At 43.6% G+C, this 27,342-nt stretch overlaps 1 protein-coding gene across 1 annotated transcript in view; it reads left to right on the forward strand.

The window, feature by feature from the left end:
* LOC134438678 (uncharacterized) overlaps window positions 1-27,342 on the forward strand; it is a 46,108-nt gene that overhangs the window by 1,274 nt on the left and 17,492 nt on the right. The window contains exons 3-7 of the mRNA XM_063188293.1: window positions 328-491; window positions 1,385-1,637; window positions 2,341-2,465; window positions 5,649-5,799; window positions 7,229-7,334. Of these exons, the coding sequence (XP_063044363.1) occupies window positions 328-491; window positions 1,385-1,637; window positions 2,341-2,465; window positions 5,649-5,799; window positions 7,229-7,334 (799 nt within the window). The remainder of the gene's footprint in view (window positions 1-327; window positions 492-1,384; window positions 1,638-2,340; window positions 2,466-5,648; window positions 5,800-7,228; window positions 7,335-27,342) is intronic.

A 27,342-nucleotide genomic window follows, 5' to 3' on the forward strand; every position in this document is an offset into this window, starting at 1 on the left:
TTTGGGTCTTGGGACTTTTTTTTGGGACTGTCTATTTGTTCCTTTTAATGTATGGTCACTGTTGCTATACAATGTTTTTACATAGACTAAATATTCATTCATTCATTCATTCATTCATTCATTCATTCATTCAATGAGTATACCCACTGCTGTTTTCGACTCCTGTATCATAAGAGATGGTTTCTACACAGTAAAATGTTGATAATTCAACACTTAGAGTCAATCTAATAGCTTCTAGTGTGTAGGCTACTTTGTCCCTAGTACCAGTACTCTGTAAGTGATAAATTAGCATTGCATTTCTTAATGATTATATGGTCTATATCGCAGATGTGGTGTATGTGGGTACCATCCACCCCAGACACCGGCCTGTGAGCCTGCTGTTCCTGAGGGCCAAGAAGAATGTGCTGTGTGAGAAGCCCCTGGCCATGAACCAGAGGGAGGTCCAGGAGATGGTGGCTGCTGCCAAGGCCAACAACGTCTTCTTTATGGAGGTCAGATACCAGCAGGGGGATGTGCTTACATGAATAATAATAATAATGATAATAATAATAGTAATAATATCATCAATACAATAATAATAATAATAATAATAATAATAATAAAAATAATAATAATAATACAGACAGTAATAGTCCTAATAGTAGGCCCAATGATAATAATATTAATTCTAATAATTCTTTCCAACATTATTCTTTATGGAGGTCAACTGACAGGGTATGTGCTTATAAGACTAATAAAGACACATTTTATTTCTATATCCTGCTGCAATATGAATATTGTTAATAGTCCAGTATTTGGTCATCTTCAATTATCAGGCAAAAAAAAAAAAAGACTTTAATCCTGAGATCACAATAATGTATGCAGCCTTTTAATCTGTCTTTTAGTTCATTATTGCACCTTCTCCCACTTAATTTAGATAAAGGTGCACTGTATAACATTTTTTGTTGTTTATTTCCACAATTCATGCTGGCCATTCATAAAAGTGACCTTTTTCACCAGCATCGAATTCAAATTTTTCATTGTGACTGGGAAAATTCTCACATGAAAAGGTGGATCTTCTCCATGTCTACCATTTACAATTTCCAGAAATAGACATTTTTAGCTGCAAAACGTACTGTGCTTTGGTCATACTTGTAAATAATAGTTTATTACTTAGTAAGTATTCATGAAAAGATCAAGTTTGGCAATATTTAGTGAGCAGCATAGTTGCAATACCTACAGCACTCTGGCCAGTAGCCACCATCCTACACAGTGTACCTTTAAAGCTCTTAATATATACCTAAATGAACTAAACTTTCTGCATTGACTTGACTACATGTACCCTTTTAATGTTCTGTACCGATATGCTCTGTGTCTCCTCTGGGTTGTGATGTGAACCCTACAGGCTGTGTGGACGCGGTTCTTCCCCGCCTCGCGTGAGATCAGCCGGCTGCTAGCCCAGGGCGAGCTGGGGGAGGTGAAGATGGTGCAGGCTGACTTCGGAGCACCCATCGCACACATCCCGCGCTCCGTGGAGAAGGAGCTGGGTGGGGGAGCCCTGCTGGACATAGGCATCTACTGCCTGCAGTTCATACTCATGGTCTTCAACGGGGAGAAGCCGGAGTGCATTCAAGCCACTGGGGTCTGTCTGGACACCGGTGAGGAAACTAGAACTCTGTTGGATCATCACCATCATGATCACCTTCTTGGCCAGATCAGTGTGTAATGAAACAGAAACCAGGAAGATATCAGGATTGTCCATACAGGGTCAAGGACTGACAATGGGAAGGATCATTATTACTATTATTTGCCGCTGTTTATGACATTGTTTTAGGGTGAGTCACAAATTGGTAGCTGCACTTGTCGCTGCAAGGATTCTTTAAAAATATATATTTTTAGACTTTATTTGATAGGACAGTTGGAGATGGCGACAGGAAGCGAGTGGGAGAGAGATGGGTCGGCAAGTGAGAATGGGCCAGAATCGAACCCAGGTCGCCGGTGCAGTAACCCAGTGCCCTACTGTTAGGCCACGGCAGCGCAGCAGCAAGGATTCTTGACTCTGTTTTCTTTGTCATATGTCAGGATGGTGCGTTTTTGTCGGACTGACTCATCGTCATCCTCCTCCTCATCATCATCATCATCTTTCTACATCTTCATCTTCATCAACTTTTTTGTCAGAAGGATTTCTTGCCAACAACTGTCTTCTTGACCCCAATGAAAGCACAGTGATGACCTAACATTAGGACTTGGCATTTGGGCTACTACCGATTAATTACAGGGATGTCATTTTGTGAGTTACCCTGATTGAGTTGCATTGCGTGTGTGTGTGTGTGTGTGTGTGTGTGTGTGTGTGTGTGGCAGGTGTGGACGAGGCCATGGTGGTAACTCTGAAGTTCTCGCGGGGCAGGATGGCCGTCTGCAGGTGTACCATTGTGGCAGAGCTCCCTAACGCTGCCGTTATATCCGGGACTAAAGGCACCATCAAGGTAGGTCCATAGCAGATATGGACTTGACATCACAATGACTATAAGGCCTGGGTTATGCTTGCTGCAGGATACACGTGCACATGCACAAATTGTCTATGAACATGTTGCAATGTGTATTTTATGTCAATTTTGTGCGCGGTAGCTCACCTGACACAAGGTCTACATGTTAGGTGTGTGACGCAAGGTGCAATATTGACAAAAGCACGAGTGGCGATCTTCCTGACTTCCATGTTGAGGTAGCTGTAGAGTGAAACGATGATGGAAAATATTAGTGAGAGCGTCATTGCCTGTCCGCCTCCAAGATGGTACCTCCAGTATCTTGTGTCTTGCTCTGATAGCTCTACTAGTATGTTTACTCGTTACGGTCGCAGACATTAGTGATGTAGTTGAGGCCGCTTAGTCCTAGACCAAGACGTTACCTAGACCAGAGGGTATAGAGACCAAGACAGACCTGTCGAGATCAAGACCACCCTAAACGGCCCTCGAGACTTAGGTTCCCCACCCATGGTATATGGTGAGCATGAGTGGCTTGACATATGCACAAATCTTGGATTTTGGTAATGAAGGGCGTAAAAAGAGTTAAATTGCATGTATAAAGCACATATAGAAAAAGGACAACATTTGTTGTATTTGAAGATGTGAAAGAACAAACAGACATACATAAGATTATCAGAAAATGGTTCAGATGGAAAAGTACTGAGCTTATTTTAGGGGACACATTAGGCCTACGTGCTCGCAGACAAGAACATTTCCCCTTAGCAACAGTCGAGACTGCAAGTCACGTAGCTTCTGTCCAGCAGACATTCAGACATACACATTGTACACGTTTCCAAACCAAGCATCTGTTTTTTCATGTTTTCTGTGCAAAACATGATTCATGTTCTAGGGTAAAGGCTTGTGCGATTAGCAGAAATAGGACATGATAAAGCATCAACGCTGTTTCTAGCAAATGGAGAACTACACTTAAAGGTGTGAAAAACCGCAGAGACAGTTTGTTTTTAGCCTTTAAGGTTCAGTTTGTGTTTAGCCTGTAGCCCTTAATGCGCGCCGTACCTTCAGTGGCACGCTGTAATAGTCATTGAAATGTAACTACCATAGCACTACAATACTATGACACAACACAGGCTTTTTAGTAATGCACCACAACTTGGTCATTACCATACTGGTAACAACAAATGTATAAAGCTGTGTCTTAAGGGGTTAAGGTGATGAACCCAAGAGGGTTGAAGAAGAGGTCACATATACTTAAATTTTTATTTTATTTGACAAGAACTATATGACATATATAACATGCATTTGTGTATAACGTGTATAACACACAGTAGAGCCAAACTATGACCATAAGGGTATTTTTTCATCTGTAGTTCTTTGACCAGAATTGTGGTTGAAAAGGAAGATGATTAGAATTAATGATAATAAGATACAGCCCCGACAAAAATGGAGAGACCACTTCGAAATTATATATATAACAAATATTGTTATTTCATTCTATAAACTACAGACAACATTTCCTTCCTTGCTGCGGCTGTATATACTGTAATAACAAAACATGCTATGATGGGATTAAGGTCACAAAAACATAGCTCAAGATCAATGACTAATATGTACATAGTGGTGGCCTGTTATTAGACATTTCTTTCATTTCCATTGTCATTTCCATTTCCGTCCAGGGGCACAGAATTTTGGCAAAATCTGTGAAACTGACACGGATATCGTGTCCCAAAGATCCGTGTCCATTCCACAGAATTCTGAGAGATCAGGCTGTGGTGGAACACAAAACTCAAGCCAACAAATCATCTTAACAAACTATCTGATACCCTGAAGAAGGCTCTGCGGTGCTACACGTGGATGTCTGCTCTGATCATGTTTTTAGCTAGCCTAGTAAACTAGCTCCACCTGCCAGCGAGTGGGTCTAGCCTCAGACAATGCCCCAGGCCCTGAAACTGACTGGCCAAACACAAGATAGCAGATTTAATTTGTTTGGCCAATAGGCACAGACACAGTTTGAAAAACAAAGGGTTGTTCCCATCAACAATCTTCCAATGTCTCATTGATCGGTGCCAGACAAAATATTCACATTTAATCTCACATTTAGGCTGGCTTGCCAGGCTAGTTTTTAACTGAAAAATAGCCACATTTAAATAAAGGCTTTTATAAAATATATTTTGGATAAGAAGAGGGCCTTGGACTCCCTCCTTTTTAAAAACCATCTTAAGTGTCATAGATGACAGTGATTGTCAATGTGTGGTGGTCCACGGAAGATCTTTTGAGTTGAGTTTTTCATGCTTTACGACATAAAGATATAGTATTACTGTATGTACTTTTTAAGGTCGTTTGTACGTTTATTTCCAATATTCATCATGAAATGTACACATTTCATACATGAATAAGCGGATCTTCCCCATGTCTTCCATTTTAAATCACCAGTCATAGCCATATTTGGTTGCACTTTGGCACTTGCTGTACTTTGGTCAGGCTAGCAAATATAAGTTTATTACAGTACTTTGTAAACATTAATGAAAAATCGACTTTGTGAATAGGACGCATACAGTACATTTTGAAAATAATTGACTAGAATAATATACGGTACTCTACATTTTGGATACATTGTCTTTACCCATGCTAACCCCTAGTTAGGCCGACAGTATAATGCTGTACCAATCCATGCATTCACATAAACCCCCCTGGTAGCCTCAGAGGTGGTGATCGGGGGGTGCTAGCCTGGCTGTCACATCAAATGTATTCAATGTATTCTCTTTATTCAATGTACCGCCACAGGCAGCATTGTTAGGCCCCGGCTAGATTACAGAATAGAATAGAATGTCTTTTACTGTCACTGTACACACATTTACAATTTACCGTGTTCACAATGAGATTGAAAACACCCACCTTAGTGCAGACATTAAAGGGATATGCTGTTCAACACACTGGGCTGTTTTCAAACGGTATACATAAAAACGGGGCCATTTACATCACAGTACCGAAGAACAGTATGAAATACTGTTAGTGCAAAAGACACACACACACACACACACACACACACACACACACACACACACACACACACACACACACACACACACACACACACACACACACACACGTCACTACTGGCCATCAGAGTGAACAGCAGTGAAAGGCAATGTCATGCATTGTGATCTGATCTGTGCCATGGCGCTGCAGGTCCCTGAGCACATGTGGTGCCCTACGTCCCTGGTGGTGAATGGTAAAGAGACACAGTACCCGCTGCCAGAGCCCTACCTGCCCCTCAACTTCACCAACAGTACGGGCATGCGCTACGAGGCAGAGGAGGTGCGCCAGTGTCTGCTCAAAGGTGGGTCTCCTTACTGAAGTTGCAGGCATGTTCAAATGTATGTATTGCTGTTATGATGGTACCAATTTTTCTTTTCATCACAAAATCACCCAGAAAAGGGTGACACACTAACCAACCTACCGATGCAGACTTGTGCAGCCTCCTCTGAGAGTATTGACTGGGCGGTTTCAATTTCTGTTTATTTCGTTTTTAAAAAAAATATTATTATCATTTGCAATTCATCATTGTATATTTTTTATATGGACATGGGCATGATGAAACACCTTATAACTTACACAAGGTTGTAGTATTTGCTTTTCCTTTAGCAAGGAATTTTGCTTGTGCATTTGTTGCTAAACTTGAAGTGATTTAGGCATATGGCCAGCAGGTGGAGCTGTGTGTCCTTAGGTAAGCAAGGTCCGATACTAATGCATCACATACTGTCTAGAATTCCAATTTTTATTTGTATGTATTTATGCTTCATTTATCCAGGGTTGTCCCATTGAGATTAAGTGTCTTTTAGGGAGTCCTGGTCAAAATGCTTCTGTTGAGGTCTCTCAGCTGTGCACAGCACTGGATGAAGTGATGGCCTTTAGTGTCAAAAAGTCCATATGCCCTAACTCCTAGCATCATACGATGAATGATATCCACCTTTCTTAAAAATCTTAACTAATATTGTACACTCTGAGAAGGAGAGTGGCAAAATGACACAGCAGAGGTGCATTTTGTAAGATAGTCAGTAAACGGTAAGTAAAAGGTGGGAACTGTGACCAGGGGAGTATTCCACGATCCTGGTAAAGTAATAAACCTGACTGAGTAAACCTACAAGAGGTGCTTGACTTGCTAATAGATACATGTATCGTTTAGTGAAGAAAATGAGGACTCCAAGCTCTCCTTGATAGTTAACCACTACCTTAAAGTGATACTGCCCCATTTTTGGAAATAAGATTATTTTACACCTGCCCTTGAGTTAAATGATGGGGTTTTACCGTTGTCCTGTACTGTCAACCATTCTCTGGGTATGGCAGTGCAAATTTTACCTCCAAGATAGCAGTTAACATTGAGTCCTATGAGACCAGTTAGCCGCCAGCTGGTCTCATAGGACTCAATGTTAACTGCTAGCTTGGAGGTAAAATTTGCACAGCCATACCCAGAGATGTAAAATAAGCTTATTTCCAAAAACGGGACAGTATCACTTTAAGGTTAACTTGTGCCTCTTTTCCACAGCCATTTTTCTGGTAGGCCTACAGCTTGACACAGTGCGACTTGGCCGCCACTTTTTGCCCTTCGATTGAGCTGTGCCATGCCGAATCAAACTGCAAAAACTGGCATCCGAGTTGCGCTGTGTCAAGCTTTAGGCCTACCAGAAAAATGGCAGTGGAAAAGAGGCATTGGTTTAGTGCTGAGCCCCCCCCCTTTCTGGTTACTGTAATGTCCTCTCACTCTGCAGGGATGAAGGAGAGTCCACGCATGACGCTGGCAGACTCTACCCTCCTGGCTGAGATTATGGACGAGGCTCGACGACAGGTGGGGGTCACTTACAGTCAAGACTGCCAGTGACCTCTACACCCCCCCCCCCAACCACACACACACACGTGAATAAATTTCTCCTCATGAAAAGCTTCCCTCTTTCTGAACCTCCTTGACAATGAAAAATGCCATATAATTCGTTCATATCATTTTATGTGGATTTTAACCACAATGACAGCAATCCGTATCTCATACGATTTTATTTCAAATGTAATGATATGAAGCGACACACCATTCATTTCTGAGATGGAAAAGGTAGGGCCGCAGATAGGTTTGACTGTGCCCAGGAAAAAAAAACATTGGAAAGGGCCCCCTTCTCAACACATACAGTACAATGTAAAGGGGTTGTTTTCATTTGATGGTGCCTTCAGAAAGTAACACCATGGGAAATGGATACTGAGTATACCATTAATCTGCTATTAACCTTGAAGGCGCACAGACGTCAATTTTGTTAAATTATTGGTTAAATGTGTCATCTTACAATATACAGTCGCCTCCTTTTTCCAATCTTTCAGAAATCACTGCAAGTGAAAAATAATTGCAAATCTTTTCCACACAATTTATTTGTTGATCTGGCTGTTGGAGAAACTCTTGATTATTATTTTTTTGTAAAACTGTTAATCAACTAAACAAAACAGACTAGACTGCGCCTTTGAAATGACACTGGTTTTACTATCCACCTTATTACAACAGTCCCTAACCCCGCCTGTTTCAACATTTATCATTCTACCTCAGGATTTCCAGTCTGCTAGTTCCTGTTAGGCTGCCCATAGCCCCTCTAAATGATTTAGCACTAGCAACTGCTACCCAAACAGTAACCGTGGCTTGTAACTGTGGGTAATAAGGTGGATAGGCCTACTGTGTCAAAGGTCAGTGCATACTGACTCATCTCCATGACGAAGTTGACGCGCCTGTCCACGTCCTCGGCCCAGACGTCGTGGGCGGGCTTGTTGTAGAAGACAGGGAAGATGCCGCGGTACAGGTGGCACTGGCGCTCCGTCTGGTTGTTAGAACTGTAAGATAATGGATGTCACGGAATACACGATGAGCCACGGATGCACAGTTCACAACTTTATTGTGTGTAGCATTATTCAACTGAGGCACGAATCAAGACAGACCCAATATATATACTAGACTGCTAGTGCCACCCAGTGGTGAAACAATACATGCATCTCCCTTTCTTCAGCCTAAAGAAAACATAACATTGTTAGAAAGGGCTCAGCAGTGAAATCAACTTTAAAGGTACACTGTGCAGGAAATGGTCAAAAAAGGTACTGCAACTATGCTGCTCATTGAAACTGGGCTGCCTATTGCCAAATTTGATCTTTACATGAAAGTTTCCTAAGTAATAAACAAATATTTTCTGGTATGGTCCAAGTAGAGTCATTTTTGCAGCTAAAAATTGCTATTTTTGGATATTCAAAATGGCGGACCATGGAGAAGATCCCCCTTTTCATGTATGAAAAATGCAATTTTTCCCGTCATAACGAATACTTAGAATTTGATGGTGGTGGTAAGTATTCATGAAAAAGGCAACATTAGTGAATGGGTAGCATGAAGTCTGGAAATAAACAACTACTAATCTCACACAGTGTCCCTTAAAGCATAATGTGATTCACATTATTTAACAATTAAACATTAGGTGGCCTAACAGATAACAAAGAACAACAGTAACAAAATAACTGTTTAGCCCAAGAATATAAATTCTCTGAGTAACTTCTATAGCACCTAACTTTGGCACTATATCAGAAAGTTACTGAATAAACTACCATCATAATAAAAGCCTACAGGTCCAGTCTTTTAGGAGGCTTTACTGCTCTGCCGTGTTTAGTGATGTAGGGCATAGGGCTTGGCACTTGGCCAGAGTTCAAATGTTTCTCTGTAGGTGGGCCTAAAGCCTCACTGAGTGAGGGAAGTGTCTCTGCTGTACCTGGCTGGACGGCTGGACCTGGCTGGACGACCGGAAGGATGGCTGGGCCTGGCGGGATGGCTGGATCTGGATCGGTGGCCGGTTCTCTCCATGTGTCGTCTGGCATGAAGTGTCGCGACTGGTTGGCCGTTGCTGTGCTCTTTCGGAGATGCTGTATGTTGCGGCGGAACTCCTTACCACCATGGTCCACGACATAGGACCTGGGCGCGCTGTGTTTTCGGATGACAACTGCCGGAGACCACTTTCTGTTGCCTGGGTATGGTTGCATCCTCACCTCTTCTCCCGGTTGCAGTGTCGAGCGGTGTGGAGTTGTTCTGTTTCTATCATGGTAATGCTTCTGGAGGGCTTTGGATCGGTTGAGTATGTCTCTGACTTTAGAGGAGTCATACGCCTTGGGAATCAGCAGCTGTCGGGCAGCAGGGGGTTGGTTCCTGGGTCTCCTACCCATCAGGAGCTGTGCAGGAGACAGTTCCACTGATTCTAGGGGGGTCGTCCTGTAGTTCAGCAGGGCCAAGTGTTTATCTGAAGCCTTGTTCCACATTCTTTTCACCGTTTGCACTGCTCTCCGTTAGAGTGAGGAGTGTGAGGGGATGAGGACTGATGCACAATGCCATAAGTGTGACAGAAATATCTGAACTCTTCACATGCATACTGCGGGCCGTTATCTGTTCGAATGACGGCGGGAATGCCATGTCTACTGAACTGAGATTTCAGCACCTCGATGGTGGTGCGGCTGCGCTGGTCTTTTAGTTCATCTACCTCAATGAACTTTGAAAAATAGTCCACTAAAATAATGTAATGTTTGCCTTCAAACTCAAAAATGCCTGAGGGCACCTGTTCAAAGGGAAGCTCAGGCGTTTCTGTCGGTTTCAGTGGCAATTTGGGTAGCCTATTTTGGTATTCTGCGCACATGGTGCAATCTCTCATCATTTCCTCTATCTGAGCATTCATGCCTGGCCAGTAAAGTACTTCCCGTGCTCTTTGCTTATTCTTCACCATTCCAAGGTGAGATTGGTGTATGAGCTTTAACATGCGTTGCCTCATAGTGGGTGGGACAACTATGCGCAGCCCCTTGTATATCACTCCATCACATATCGCAAGCTGGGATCTTGAGTCCCAGTACGGCTGGACAGCTGCTGGTGCCTTCCTCCTTTCCAATGGCCATCCGCGCTGTATTGTATTCTGCAGAGAGCTAAGTTCCCTCTCTGTGCACTCCTTGAGCTCAGCGTACCTCTCCCCACTCACAGCCACGTAGTTCAGCATGGACACACACTCCAACTCCTTCAGCTCTGGAGTGTTGTATGGCAGCTGGGCTCTTGACAGTGTGTCTGGCAGCTCCATATCCTTCCCTTTCCTGTATCTGCAGGCGGAGGCGCATCCTCTGAATGCGCATGGGTGTAGCCAGGAGGGACTTTTTGAAAATATCCTCCAGTGGCTTGTGGTCATTATACACTGTGACGGGCTTGCCAAAGATGTAATTATGGAATTTGGCGCATGCGTGGACGATAGACAGCGTCTCTTTTTCTATCTGAGCATAGCGAGTCTCAGCATCCGCCAGAGACCTGGATGAGAAAGCAACTGGATGATTGTCTTGCAGTAGTACAGCGCCCAACCCACTGCTGCTGGTGTCACAGAAAATGTCCACAGGCTGCGCTGGATCAAAGTACTTCAGTACTGGAGGATGCGAACAGAGGTCTTTGAGCCTGGCAAAGGCTTTTTCCTGTGCTGGTTGCAATGAGAATTCCACATTGCTTTTCAGAAGTTGTCGCAGAGGTGCATCTTCTTCACTCAGGTTGGGTATGAATTTGGACAGATATGTGACAAATCCCAGGAATCGGCGTATCCCCTCTTTATCAGTGGGTGCTGTCATGGCTCTGACAGCTTCGACTTTGGCTGGGTCTGTTTTCAGACCATCTGCAGTCAGTAAGTGGCCCACGTATGACACCTGGCTTTGGCGAATGTGGCACTTATTGAAATTCAGCTTTAAATTGTAGCTGGTTGCTCGCTCAATCACCTTCTACGCTGGGGGCCGCAATCAATATGTCATCCATGATGGCTATGGCTCCCGTGATGCCCTCAAGCATGCCATCCATGATGCGCTGGTATATTTCGGGTGCACATTTGATGCCAAATGGTAGCCTTAGCCACCTGAATCTGCCAATGGGCGTGTTGAAAGTTGTGAGTACTGAGGACTCTTCCTCCAGTTCAATTTGGAGGAAACCCGATTTGGCATCGAGGACAGAGAAGATCTGTGCGCCCGGCATGGAGGCTACAACTTCCTCTACGGTCCGCATTGGGTAGTGCTCTCTTTTGATTACTTTATTGAGATCACTGGGATCTATGCAGATTCTGATCTTGTCTCCCCTGTAGACTGCCACCATAGAGCTGACCCATTCAGTGGGCTGCTCCACCCTAGCAATGTATCCATCTTCCTCCATTTCATGTAGTTTCTGCACAATCTTTTCTTTAAGCGTGGCGGGCTGCCTGCGCACGGGATGGACAACCCTTTTGGCGTTCGGCTGAATTTTTATTGTGTACTTGCCAGGTAAGGTCCCTGTTGTGCGAACCAGTTCAGGGAAGTCACATAGGCCTTGTGGAATAGCCTCTGAAAGGCTGGCCTTGCACTGTCGTTTCTCAGAGGTGGCATGCAGGGAGTTAAGTCTTGCTATCAAGCCTAAAGCTTCAGCTGTGGACCCACTAAGTACACTCTCCTGGGCAATATCCACTATCTCAAATTCGGCCTTCACTGTTTGCTCTTTATGGCGAATTGGCAGATCAACTGCAGCTACTGGCTTCAACTCACCTGCATGCGCGAGCTTCTGGTAGCTGCTCAGAGTCAGAGTATTGCATTTGGCCCCAGTATCTATTCTAAACGGGACTTCCTGAGACAGAATGTTCACTTGTATTGACCATTTATCAGCTGCTAGCGAGTTAACAGGGTGTACAGTGTTAGTCAGGCTAATGTTTAGAATCTCTTCATCTGTCTCGTGCTCTGCCATGTCAAGTGAATGAACAGCACGTTTGCGGCACACAGCCATCCAGTGGTTCGCTTTGTGGCAGTACGAGCATGTAGAGCCTTTGGCTGGACACTTTCCATCGTTCCACTTATGCTCGGGTGCTTGCCACAGCTAGGACAGGAGGCTAGGGGCTTCTGCTGAGCAAACCTTGAACGTTCGGGGGGATAGCGAGTTTTCCGATTTTGACTAGCAGCTCTGGGTGGCGCGTTTTCCGCTACCATAGACACACTTTTTCATTTGGTTTCGGGACATTTCATATTGCTGCGCAATCTCTAAAGCCTTATCCAGCGTCAACGTTTCCCCTTGGTCAAGCAATCGTTCTTGTACTTTTTTCTCATAGACACCGGCGATAATGCCATCGATAAGCATGTCATGTGGGTTTGTCCATCAACAGTATTCGTAAGTCTTTCACAAAGTTGTCAAATCCCTCACTCGTACCTTGTTTCCTCTGTTTGAAGCGGTGACGAGCGATCCTCTTATTCTTCCTCGGTCTAAAGTAGGCTTCAAACTTGTCCAGTACTTTTTCCGGATTCTCCTTATCTCCATCAGCCCAGGTCAGAGTTTTGTAAATTTCCCTGCCTTGCTCTCCTATCCACATACCTAGCCAGCCGGCCTGTTGCTTCCCGCTTAGCTCGGATAGGGGTCCATCAAACACGAAGGCAACGTGGCTTCGAAACCTGCTGAATTCTTGATATAAATCAGCCGCATCCCAGTCAACCCTTGGGTGCTCAAACGGTGATGTAGCCATGGTAGCCATGGTCCACCTCTGACACCATGTCAGATAATGGATGTCACGGAATACACGATGAGCCACGGATGCACAGTTCACAACTTTATTGTGTGTAGCATTATTCAACTGAGGCACGAATCAAGACAGACCCAATATATATACTAGACTGCTAGTGCCACCCAGTGGTGGAACAATACATTACAAGAACTACAGGTCACCGTCAAGATAGGGGCGCGGGGCCGGGCGATACCGGGAGATCAGCTGGGCAGACCTGCAGGAAGAAAAACGCCATCAGGGAAGGTGGTGGAGTGAAGCGGAGGAGGTTTCAATATCTTGTGGGTGACACTTGTGCACAAAAAGCATCATAAAGAGCTGCATCATCCATCCACAATTAGTACATGGGCGCCTTCAGTAGCACAGAAACAGTGATTGTGTTTTAGCGGAATCTATTGGTACATTCGTTGACAGGAAGATAGTTTTCATGGGGGTTATGATAGTGCCATAGCAATCAAATAATCAACAAGAAATTATACATGGTCATGTCGGCATCCTGTTGCAGCTAGGTAGCTGTATGGCAAGCTAATACTGTATCTTAGTGCCAACATCATTTGAAAAAGTACTAGGCCTACAGTGTAAAACTCTAACAAAAAATACAATTCTACAATATTGGTGTTAATTGATTGTGTTTTTCTGTTTTAACTGTATCTGCACAGTAAAATGTACCATAATAAGAAAAAACAACAATGGTGTAACTTAGGTCTAGCCAAATATATTAGCGATTTACAAGTGTTGCAACATGCTTTTTCTGTGAGATCACTCACAGCTCACATAACCCACTTGTTGCAGTTCAGGTAAGATAAACCACCACGGTTCTCAACAACAGAACAAAACAGAAGCAAAAGGTATGCACTCAAGCTCAAATTCAGATTCAATTTGTTACCTATTGCTACCTATTTTGCCCTTCAAAAATCAATCACAGCCATCAATCACACACACGCAACCAGTAAGGACACCAACATGCTGGGATCAAGTGCCAACTGAAAAACTCACATTCATATTCTTAAGTCTGTTGAAAATTGGTTAATATAACCATATCAATTTCTTTTTTAGACCAGGTTTGTATTATGATTTGTTAGTAAGGGTAAAGGAACATCTACAGCAGGGGTGTCAAACATACGGCCCGCGGGCCGCATCCGGACCGCCAGAAGGTTCGATCCGGCCCGGATGTAATTTTTTTAAAAAACATTTTTTACAAAGAAATAACCGAAATGCGCAATTACGCCACTGGGGGCAGAATCGAGACCTGCATGACATTAACCCAATGGTCCTCTCTCTCTCTTACACTGTATTTGTAGAAAAGTGCACATCAGACTTCTAGTATAAATGGTGAATTTGTACTGTGACAGGCATTTGATAAAGCTCATATATAGACCTCATATATAGATGTCAAATGTTAATACTTCTTATTCGTATTGTATTGGTATTGGTTTTAATTAAATAATAAATGTAACTGTATTTGTATTGGTTCGTATTGAGCTCAAACAGGAAACGGGACATTAAAATGCGTTAAAATGCAGGAAATTACATCTAAGAAATACAAAATGCACTCAAGCTACAAGCACACTCTTGCCCATCTCATAATTCCCACCTGTTAGTGCCCTACCTGTTGGTCTTGGTGGAGGGGTCAATGCACATTACCATGCTGCTTTGACCTGCCAGCCTTGATGACAATATGTTTACGTGCATATGTACATGTCTGTGTTTATGTGTATAAATAGATGCCTGCAGTCATGAGGACACAGCGATATTTACAGAATTCATTTGTGGGTGTATGATGCTGTTGATGTTTTGGTGAAGGCCTCAGTGTGTGTCCTCATACTAGACCGACCTGTCGGTGAGAATATATTTATGCATGAGGCTGGTGGTGAGGATGATGATGTTGTAGGATTCACAAGGACATCAGTGTGTGTGGGTATGTGAGTATGTGTGTGTTCTCCCATGTGGTCCTGGCCTGCTGTTCTTGGTGAGGAGGAGGATGGTTGGGGGAGGGGATACATGCTGTGAATACTGTACAGGCTCGGACGGATTGCAATCTTCAAAATCATATAGGCACACCTAGCGTCTTTTATGCTTTAATTCCCATGGTTATGTAGCAAAGTGGGCTTTGACGGCCCTTTTTCATTTGCGGTGCATGCGTCATCACGTCACACCGACCTATCAGCTGATCTCACAGCTGATTTCACTCCAGCTGAGACGCCGGCTTTTCGCAAGCTAGGAGGAATAGCTGTCGGTCAACGTGCTTTCCTTTGTCCATCCAAACGTGCATTCTGGTCTACTCTTTGCACTCCGATCGGTTGCCAAATTCAACTTGGCGTGACACGCTCTCCGCCTCGTACAAGTGTATTTACCGGTGCCATCAGCTGTTTGTTGGCTACCCTGTTCATCTACCAAAGCTCCGAGAGCTCTCTCCTTCTGGCTCAGGTAGGCCACCCAAATGTCTAACCGATGATGTATTTTGTTGTAGCGTGGGTTTGAGTTTCCTCTGACTCGTCGGCCTTTATTGTCTCCCTCCTCTCCTCCTCTGCTGTGGTGGAACGTGAGTATACCGCTTCAACTTTTCATCACGTTGTAAAATTGGTACAATAGCCCAGTTACATCGCATTATCCTCTGTATTTGTAGGCGCCTGGGTGTAGCTGCAGACTCCCGGTTCGCTCTGAATTGCTGCTGTTTTGTCCCCCCTCGATACGTGCTTCGGACTGACGCGTCGCAGTGTCCGGTCATCCGAGGGCTATCACTCCGAAAGCATTCAGCAGCCCAGCATAAGTTAACTTGCGCAGGTGGCGCATGTGGCCGAGTTCAGTGTGTGCGTGAATGTAGTCTGTGTGAGTGAGTGTCCTGTTATGTCGTGGTGAGAGCACGATTCATTTGTTTATTTTGTACATTTTCTTTGAGGGATGTTTCTTTCTTCTGTTTGATTATTTTCTTTTGACTTGAGTTGGGAACTTCAATTTGAATTATTTTGTTTTGTTTCTGTAACTACTGAGTGTGCACGGCTTGTAGCCTAAACCAATGCCCCTGGCCTGATTGTTGTTACTAATTCTCATCAGTCCTGCTCTCGCCTGTAGCAACCTTTTTTTTGTGGCGAGGTAGATTTTGCTGGTGGGCCCTGCAATTCAGTTTATTTCATTTTGTTTGTCTTTATTTGCTGGGCAAGTGGCAGGCCCTTGATTACCCCCTTATTTACCCTTTTCTTTTCTGTTAACAGGTGCAGGTAATCCCAGAGGGAGGTCCTCTTCCCCCCTGGTGGTGGGTCCGGTCACGTGGTGTGCAGTGAATTGCAGTGCAGTGCAGTGTTACCTGTGTGTGAGTGCAATAATTCACCTTCACTTAGTGTGTGCATGGGCACGAGTGTTTGTGTGTACTTATCCAAGACCTATACAGGGGGCTTAGTATAATTCCCCCCTCTTGGGTGCACCTGCCCTGTAATTGAGAACCCTCCCTTTTGTACTGATTTGTGTGAGTGTGTATGTGAGTGTGAGTGTGTGTGTGCATTGTGGTGGGAAATATTTTAAACTGTCCGGATTTTTATATTTATATGTGAAATTGTTAATAAAGAGATTATTTTGTTACGGAATCCACGTTTCCTCGTTAATGCAACAGAACTTGTGTGGGGGTCAAATCTAAGGTTTTCATACAGTCCCTGGGCTGTAGTTCCCATTCTTATCCCAGGGTGGCGTAGTCTATTTAGTAAGAAAAACTGTGAAATTTAGAGTTTAAAACTCTCCTGTCCTTACCACTTGGTTACAGTTATAAAGATTATGGGGTCAACATTTTAAATCATAAAATGATCAGTGTGAATTGTGTATATTCTTGTGAAGAATGGCAAATGGTACACCAAAATATCGGCATTCATCAATCTAACGTGCAGGTGTAGCCCACATGCTTGTTAGGCTAGTGACAATGGCCTCAAAATTTTGAGACACCCCTACCGGAGGTAGAACAAAACCCAATAATGTTTTTCCTCATCTCTAAGGTGTCCCATACATGAAAATGATTCTTGGCCAAAGGGATTTTAATGCTAAGCCTAAAAATTTTACTCATTTCAATATGCACCTCCAAACAAAAAAAACACCAAAAATATGACTTCTCCGTATGGGAGTAAATATATAAAAAATCATGTAGAAAAATACCAGAAGCTCTGAGATCTTTGACAATTGGTATGCATGTGCCCAGGGGTTACCTGCACCAGATAGAAGTGGTTGAATTTGACCATCTTGATGTATGAAGGAGATACAGGCATTTAATCACACACCTAAAATAGGCGGAAAATGAAAAAAGTGATATTTATACAGAATGTCATCATTTCCATTGTAATTGCTTTGTCAGGGTATGTCATATGCACACATATGATATCTTGATGGAAAGGCGGGATTGTGATGAATCCAGCAATACCTCATATGTATATATTTGCTGAATATTAAAGATGGCATATCGTTAAATGTATGGGGTGCCCAGAATGAAAAAAATTGAAAAGGAGTTACAGGACCTATTTCAATGCACTTTAGTGGTGACAGGAATGCTCAAAATGGTAGTATTACTTCAAATAAACGTATTAGTGTGTGGTGCTATAGATCATGCTTGAATGAAGAATCAGATTAGGGTGAAAATATATTTATCACTAGTGTACAGTATATATATCATTTTTTGCAGATCTGTAGGTATTGTTAAGCTGTAAAATGCAGTGACTCCACCTACTTCCAATGCCTTGCAACTAGCTCATCAGAATATTGCATCACTCCTTACAGGATATGATAGAGGAAGGGGAAATACAGTGGATGTTATTCAGTTTGTTCAGAGATCTTTTATCTTCCACAAAGTGAAGCTCTCCAGTTCTTCTCCCATGAAAGAGCCAGCTTTCCTTATCAGTCTTTCAAGACACCCAATACCCCCTCTTCATTGTGCTCCCTCCCCAGCACACCACTGCATAGAAAATTACACAAACTGGCTTCCACAGTCTCCTAGAACATATTAAGGAGTTTATAGCAGACAAGTATAGCCAACACTGTACTTTTTTGTGAACTGCATCTTTGGCTGAACGGTCCAGATTATTGTCTTGTTATACCCTGAAATACTTAGATGTGCTTACAATCTCCACTTCATCAACCTCAATGGATGGAGACTGATTGCAGAGCGGGCTTAGACCTCCAAAAGTCCACCTTCATCTGCTTGGTCTTAGTGTTGAGTAGTAGGTGCATTACACCACTGCACAAAGCCTTGTACTCCTGTATTCCCCTCCTGCCTTAGTCAAGTCAAGTCAAGTCAAGTCAAGTTTATTGTCAATTTCTTTACATGCACTGGTCATACAAAGAATTTGAAATTGCGTTTCTTGCTCTCCCATGCAGACATAGACTAATCTAGGTAAGGACATAGACAGTATAGACATAGACAGTACTCATACATGGACATAGACAGTATGGACGTAGACACAGGGGCGGTTCTACCATTGGGCAAGGTCGGGCAATTGCCCGGGGCCCCGGACTTTCAGGGGCCCCATCGTTTCCCACGTCAATACTACTTGAATGCACCATTTGGGCTTTCGGGGCCTTCCATTGAAGCACGGGGCCCCTTAGACCAATGTACCGGTTCCTGCGCAAATTAGATTCTAAGTTTCTGTAAAAGTGTAAGTCCTTTGCACCATTACTACATATAAAAATCATATTTCGGCATGTTGTATATATAGCCAGTGCCACACTTCAGCACGACGGTGGGACTTAAATTTGAACTCAACATTATGCCACAAGAAAATGAATAGTAGGCTAGGCCTACTTTTAGCAACTGTAGGTCACATGGGTGGTAGAATTATACAAATAAATGTTTCAAATATAAATGAAGACCATAAAAGAACGATATTTATGTGAATTTTCTTTGATTTATTTTTGTACATTGCGGCCTTGCATTGTGGGATACATTATAGCCTACCGGTAGTAGCCTGTCTGGCTGTTTGGAGAGAGCGCCAGTTGCATCGGCAATGTTCTACCGTTATTTCTAATGTCAGCCTGCCCTAGAGAGCTGATTCGGGGAGCTTGTCCTTTCATGATAATAAGCCACATTAAGTCATGGTTGTCAGTGAAAACTCAGTCGTTTGCCTATGTTGTAGCATGCCTTCTTGACCTTGTTTATGGATGTAGGCAGAACATGATTTGTGCATCTTGATAAAAAGTCCGTGTTACAAATTGCCCTGCGTTACTTTGTGCTCCGCGCTCCTTTACTTCAGAGACAGAATTGTAAAATGACCAAGTCCCGGCCTTCAATCGCCAGTGCTAGCATGAACATAATGGATATTCAGAAATTATTTTGTACAGAAGCTACAAAGAAGGCACGGTAGGGGTTTATTCCTTTCAATCATGATGTCCGCCGCAGCACAATTTTGATACCGTATCATGACATACTTCACGCATTGTTGTCATTCGGTGTAACTATAGTCAAAAGTTGATAGCTCTAATGTCGGTTCGCTGCATTTATTTCTGGTTAGCATGACGGAAGTTTTGCTATTGTAGTCTAGCTGTTATATCACGTCACGAAGCAAGCTTGGTCACTTCAGAGTTGTGAGCGATATAGTTATTAGTTAGAACTAGAGAGGGGACTTGTTAACTATTCAACAGATGTGTGCACGCGCAGTTGGCGCAAGGTGCCTGTTGTTTCTCGTTTGTTGCCTAATTTCGGTTTCTGAAACACAATAGTGTCTACTTCAGTCACCGTTCCCTCTGTATTGGGTGTTCACTGGCTCAAGAGTGCAGTGTGCGTTATGGTGCACCGTGGTGTGTCGACTCGTGACTGTGTTTTCATCGGTGTGTTGTGCTATGGGCTATGTTTTAGTTGAAGGGGCGCATCACCATTTTTTTTTTTTAAAGTTTTCTTTTGTAATCAACCCTCTACCGCGAATGGTCTCATTCTATCTTCTTTTCCCATTTATGGAACGAGTGTGGGTCTATCCTGGACGTGTTGCAGGCTGAATGCTCACATCAACAGCATAACTAAATCATTTGTCACCTTAAGGAGAAATTAATCTCTGCTTTTATTACATGCAGAGTTGGCTATTGTAAAAGTCACTCAGGCAGGTGCAACTTATCCACATGTTGCTGCTAGAATTCTAAATAGCAAAAGAGATCACAACACTCCAGTATTTGGTCATTTCACTGGCTACCAGTGAGGGTTTTTTGTTTTGTTTTGAGAATTTAGTTTAAAGTAGTCCTGATAGATAGTCTTAAAGTCACTAAATGCCTTGGACCCTAAATATAGGCTATTGTGGATGTGCTTGAGCAATATCATCCTTAGATGCCTTAGGTCTTCTCTGGTAGTGTCTAGGGTCAAATCAAGTGAAATGGCATAGTCATATGCTGCCTGCTGGGGCCAGCTAGATGTCCAAATAAGACCTGCCCCAACAGTATGATTTCAAAAGAAATCAAAAACAGCTTTGCTTTCATCTGCCTTTGGTGATAGTTATCTACTATCTACAGTATAGCAATATATTTTTCTCTCTTCTCTTTCTCACACTGAATGACAGTTGTGTATGATAATGTGCTATATAAATATTGATTGAATGTGGGGCCCACCTAGATAATCTTGCTTATGGGTTCCGTTGTTACGCCACTGCCTGCATACATCATCGATTATTAATTAATCATTTAAAAGGGGCCTCAAAATTGTTTCTTGCCCAGGGCCTCAGATTTCCTAAAACCGCCCCTGCGTAGACATTGCTCATACAGACATTTAAAGTGCAAGACTGGACAACAGAAGACTTGTAGAGAACATACATTAAGAGGAGGTATTTTGTTGTTCTTTTTCCTAAAAGTCCTTTATAGCGTTCTGACATAGTAATAGTAGCATTTGAAGAAATAAATAATTAAAAAAGGTTTTTATTTAAATACACCAGCAGCAGTATGTGTGTGTGTGTGTTTGTATGTGTTTTGTGTGCGTGCGTGTGTGTGTGTGTGTGTGTGTGTGTGTGTGTGTGTGTGTGTGTGTGTGTGTGTGTGTGTGTGTGTGTGTGTGTGTGTTTAGTGCAGGTAGAAAGTGCGGTGTGCGTCTGTGTGTGTGTACCTGTGTATGTGTGTGTGTGTGTGTGTGTGTGTGTGTATGTGTGTGAGTATGAGTTGTGTGTCAGTGTGTGTATGTTTGGGTTTAGTGCAGAAAGTTCAGTGTGCTTGTGTGTGTGTGTGTGTGTGTGTGTGTGTGTGTGTGTGTGTGTGTGTGTGTGTGTGTGTGTGTGTGTGTGTGTGTGTGCATGTGTATGTTTTGAGTTAGTGCAGGTTGAAAGTTCAGTCACAGATGTAGTAGTGCAGGTGGAATGTTCAGTCGCAGATATGGTGGTGGGGATGAGGGGGGGGAGCGTTGTCAGTGGCCTGGCTGGCTAGAGGCTGACAGTGAAGGGAGAGTGGGTTGAGTGTTCAGTATCTTGATTGCTTGATGCATCGTGCTGCTTGCAAGCCTGGTGGTACGGGAACGGAGGCGCCTGTACCTCTTTCCAGAGGGCAGGAGGCTGAACAGTTTGTGTGCAGGGTGGCTTGTGTCTTTGATGATCATCAGTGCTTTTCGGGTGAGGCGTGCGGTGTAAATGTCCTGCAGGGAGGGGAGTGGTACTCCAATGATCTTCTTCGCTGTGTTCACAACACGCTGGAGTGTCTTCCTGTTTTTCTCCGTGCAGCTTCCTCCCCACACTGTGATGCAGCTGGACACGACGCTCTCTATGGTTCCTCTGTAGAATGTTGTCATGATGGAGGGTGTAGCACTTGCCTTCTTTAGTTTGCGCAAGAAGTAGAGACGCTGATGGGCCTTCTTCGCCAGTGATGTAGTGTTGGTGGTCCAAGAGAGGTCGTCGCTGATGTGCACTCCAAGGAACTTGGTGCTGCTCACTCTCTCCACAGCATCACCGTCGATGGTCAGTGGTGGCAGTTGTTTTTGGACCCTCTGAAAGTTGACAACAATCTCCTTGGTCTTGTTGACATTCAGCAGGAGGTTGTTGTCTTTGCACCATCTGGCCAGCAGGTCTACTTCTTCTCTGTAGTGGGTCTCATCGCCCTTAGTGATGAGGCCCACCAGTGTTGTATCATCCGCAAACTTCACTAGATGGTTAGTGCTGTGGGTCGTTGTGCAGTCATGTGTCAGCAGCGTGAACAGCAGGGGGCTGAGAACACAACCTTGCGGAGCCCCCGTGCTCAGGGTCAGGGTGCTTGAGGTGTTATTCCCTACCCGTACTGCTTGTGGTCTCTGCATCAGGAAGTCCAGCAGCCAGTTGCAGAGGGAGGTGCTGAAACCTAGTTTGTCCAGTTTTCTGATGAGTTGTTGTGGTATTATGGTATTGAATGCTGAGCTGAAGTCAATGAACAGCATTCTCACATATGAGTCTTTATTGTCCAAGTGGGTGAGGGCTGGATGGAGGGCAGAGCAGATTGCATCCTCCGTGGATCGCTTGGCTCGGTATGCGAACTGGTAGGGGTCCAGGGTGGGGGGTAGGGTGGCTTTGATGTGTGACAGGACTAGCCGTTCGAAGCACTTCATGATTATGGGCGTCAGTGCTACAGGACGGTAGTCATTGAAGCATGATGGTGATGATTTCTTCGGCACGGGTATGATGGTAGCAGCTTTGAAAAGTGATGGGATGACTGCTTGCTCCAGAGAGATGTTAAAGATGTCTGTGAAGACATCCTTCAGCTCTTCTGCACAATCCTTCAACACTCGGCCAGGTATGTTGTCTGGGCCAGCTGCTTTGCGTGGGTTGATGGTGGCCAGTGTCCTCTTCACACTGGCAGAGGACAGGTACAGGGGTTGATCATGGGGGGGAGGGGGAGTTTTCTGTGGATGAGTGTCATTTTGTGCTTCAAAACGGGCAAAGAAACTGTTCAGGTCGTTTAGCAGAGAGGTGTTGTTGTCACAGCTTCGTGGTGCGGGCTTATAGTCCGTGATGGCCTGTATGCCCTGCCACAGGCTCTGTGCATCTCTGCTGTCTTTGAAGTGTGTTGTTATTTTGTCCGAGTATTCCTTTTTTGCTTTCCTGATGCCCTGGGACAGGTTTGCTCTTGCTGCTTTTAGGCCAGCTACGTCTCCTGCTCTGAAGGCTTTGTCTCTGGCCCTCAGCAGTCTGTGAACGTCTCCTGTGAACCATGGCTTCTGGTTGGCCCTGGTGGTGATGCGTTTTATTTCTGTAACATCATCAATGCATTTTGTGATGTAGGAGGTCACGGTGTCTGTGTACTCCTCAATGTCAATGTGGTTGCTGTGGGTGGCAGCTGTTTTGAACATGTCCCAATCTGTGGTTTCAAAGCAGTCTTGTAGTCGTGACACGGCTCCTTCTGGCCATTTTCTCACCTCCTTCAGAGCTGGTTTGGTGAGTTTTACCTTTTGTCTGTAGGCTGGCAGTAGCAGAATCGTTAGGTGGTCTGATAGGCCGATGTGGGGGATGGGCTTTGCCTTGTATGCTCCTTGTTTTGGGGTATAAACAAAGTCCAGGGTGTTTTGTCCTCTTGTTGGAAAGTTAACATGTTGGTGAAATTTTGGAAGAACTGTTTTGAGATTTCCGTGGTTGAAATCTCCCATGACCACTGTGAAGGCATCTGGGTGTGCATCTTGTTGTTCACTGATTCCCCGATGCAGCTCGTTCAGTGCCTCGCTTCTGGCGCTGGTGGTATTGCTAGGAGCGAGGTAAACTGCGACCAGTAGAATGGCGGATATTTCTCTTGGTAGATAGAAGGGTCGGCACTTGATGATCATGAACTCCACTAGTGGAGAGCAGTGTCTCTGTACCACCGTAGCATTTTTGCACCAAGCATCATGTGTGTAAACACATATTCCTCCCCCTCGTTTTTTCTCTGCAAGGGCTCTGTCCGCTCGGTGGCACGTAAGTTGCTCCAGTTGTAAAGCCGAGTCGGGTATGCCGTCGTTCAGCCATGATTCTGTAAACACGGTCACACAGCAGTTCCTCACAGTTTTGTTTGCTGATTTTAGTAGCCGTATGTCATCCATCTTATTGTCCATAGATCTTACGTTTGCCAAGAGAATTGATGGTATTGCTGGACGAGTTGGGTTGGCTGCAAGCCGTGTTTCGACGCCACCTCGTTTGCCTCTCTTCCTAATTCTAGAGCACCTCTTTCGCCGTCTCCATGTAGGCGAAGCAGACGGCTCCGATGTATGCCGCCGTAGTATCCCAAGTTCTTCCAGTGTCTCTATTGGTATATCCAATACATCGCTTGAGTTGTCCATTCTTATCTGCAACAGCTGTTGCCGACTGTACATGCGTTCCGACATAGTTTCCGACGATAGACATTTCGAATGACACATTATAACACAAAATAAACACTGCGAGTTGGGAGAGTAAGGAGTCGCTGCAGCTACGTGCGCCACATCCGGGTATATTATATTTATATAATACAGCATACAATTGCATTATCATCCAAGAACGTCTGTGGCATGTGCGTGTGTTGTAAAAACGTTAAGTCCGATGTGTACAAAGTGAACAGGAGAGGATAAAAGTTATAAAAGGTTGTATAAAAGGATATAAAAGTTCAAAGGCTGGTTAATTAATTAACCGTAGTGGTGCTCTTTAGCCTAGTATAGGATATTTGTTCTTAAAACTTCCTTACAATAATATAGCGTACCAGAGATACACTGCACCAACATACCACTAATGTATACAGGTATCGTAATGGTATTGATAAACCTAAATCAATAAAATCGATCAATCAATCAAAGTACATCATGATACAAAATTGTCATTCAATGTCCTAACGATTAGAGAAAGAGAAAAGAGAAGAAAGAATGCATTCTGTACTGTACTGTATCACTAAAGGCAGATGAGAATAAAGCTTTTCACATTTCTTTTTAAAACAAGATACTATCGGGGCAGTTCTAATTTGGACAGGAAGCTGGTTCCAGTATTTTGCATAATGACTAAATGCCATCTCACCCTGTCTAGATCTAGCCAGTACGGGGAATTTAAGTTCATTACATTCCCCTGACTCTTTTATCCAATGGCTACATTCAGTGTGTGTGGAAAATGCATAGTGCAGGCTTATACTGTATATAGGGTTAAAAGAGTTGAGCATGAAGATAAATACTCTTAGAAGATATGTGTATTCACAAGCTTCTTAAAAGTTGAGGGGGGTGACCACACTCTTGTATCAGCTGGTAACTTGTCAGACCATTGGGATTACCTTGTCAGACTGTTGGTGTTACAGTATTACGTTACATTACATTACGTTTTAGTGCAGCCTCAGATAAAATGAAACGGTTCCTTCCAGGAGAGAATTGCACTAGTCAAGGTACAGAACCTGAGTGGCATATTGGGTCAGGTACGGTCTGATTTCTGTATATTGAACAGTGCAAAAGACCAACAGTAATTTAGGCCGTGTATTCAGAAAAGATGGGCAGTCATAAATAATACCACCCAGGTTTATGTATACACAGTAAACGGTGTGGTGTTAATTCAACACTTAAAGAGTTCATTTAAGTCCAAATTATGCCAAATCAACTCTCTAAGTGTTAAATGAGCACTGCAGAAGTTACTGTGCTAGCGTTTTCTGGGGTAACAGTGGTTGACCTCATGTCCTGCTTGATATAATGGCAGATGATGGTGGTGTTGCTTCATCCATGTGGCCAGGTCTGAGAGACAGGCAGATAGACACATAGACATTGAAAAAAGGCGGAACCAAGACAATGCATTAGAGCATTAGAACACCCTAATTTTCCCAGTTATTTATTGTAATTCAAGTTGTAGACATATGAATGCATAGCTTGAGATGGTACAAAGGTAATTAGACATCTAGAGGTGAAAGAGACGTTCTGAAACGTTTGATCAGTAGTGTACACGCAAAAACTATGGAGTTATCTCGCTGGACAGACAGGTGTTTATCATCAAAATAGCAAGTAGCAGGGTGAGTGGACAACATTGTCCAGTGATATGAGATAAAGATGGCAAAGACAGGGGGGGCTAGCACAGAACCTTGGTACCCCTGAGAGGATTTGAGTTGAGGGGTCTTGACCATGGCACATTAAAGGAATGCCCAGTGTGGTCTGTACCTCCGATGCCTTGTTCCCAATTAATTGTATTAAGCCTACATTTAGCAAATGGACCAGGATAGATAACGTCATTACTCCTCTGACATGCACTTTGGTTGGCCCTTTCTTCCAGGTCCAGCCAAACCATTTTCTTAGCTGTAGAATATGATGTGGTTGCTGGATTGAAGTCTAGTGTATTTGACACACAATTCCCTTAGTTTAACAAACATACCCTACTCTTACCTTTCCTCCTATTTGCCAAAAATGATTTGCCAAAATTATATAATATTAACGATCTGCAACCGAATGAAGAAAAGTGTGAGACATCATAGTTCTTTACTTTGTCAATCCAGCCATAGGGATTAGTCATCAGATGACATGGATAAGTTAAGTGAAAGGTCACCAGTAGGCTACAGATATGGTGCTTTATAACTTCACTAACATTTAATGGCAGAAAGTGGGTTAATCAATTTAAAATAAAAACTATGAAACAAATAATTCAATGAATTCAATTCACTAACATGTGACATGATGGTATTAAGCCACACCTGAGTGATGTCAGGTAATGCCTGAGTGAACCTGATGAAGAAGCTGTGCGTGGATCTCTAAACTTTTGAATTCACTGAATATGTTTGCTATTCCCCTCCCTGTTTACTATAGTAGGCTAATAAAATAAAAGCCCTTTGCTTTGCTTCCTGCTGTCAGGCTTTGGTAATACACATAACATTTGTATGTCCAGGAGCAGTCTTTATTGAAGTCACACTACCACCACCCAGCACCTCCTCCCTCCCTCCTCTCTATAATCACAGCAGACCTGGTTAAAGCCCATTAACTGGATAGTACATCACCAAGACTGCTAAAGACCTGTGCTGCTGAAGTGGCTGAGCTACTGGAATATTTATTCAGCCCGAGTGTACATCTTAGTAAGGCACCAACTCTGAACACATTATGCCATATCCCGGTCCCCAAAAAGCCACATCCAAAAGAGATAAACGACTTAAACCGAGTGGCCCTCCCTTCACACAGCATGAAGACAATGCTGTTACATACACTCAGACCGCAGTAAGTCATGCACTGGATCTAGTACAGTTTTCATACCAGGAGAAGGTTGGAGTGGATGATGCCATCACATACCTATTGCACAGGACATAGAGTCATGTTCCTTTACTTTTCCAGCGCTTTCTACAACATCCAACCCTCAATTGGGAGAGAGGCTCCTGGGTTTGGATGCCCTCCTAGTGTACTTGATCAGGGACTACCTAACAGAGTGGCCACAGTTTGTCAAACTGAAAGATACGGTTTTTAC

Source organism: Engraulis encrasicolus, chromosome 22 (genome assembly GCF_034702125.1).
Source record: "Engraulis encrasicolus isolate BLACKSEA-1 chromosome 22, IST_EnEncr_1.0, whole genome shotgun sequence".
NCBI classification, from domain to species: Eukaryota; Metazoa; Chordata; class Actinopteri; order Clupeiformes; family Engraulidae; genus Engraulis; species Engraulis encrasicolus.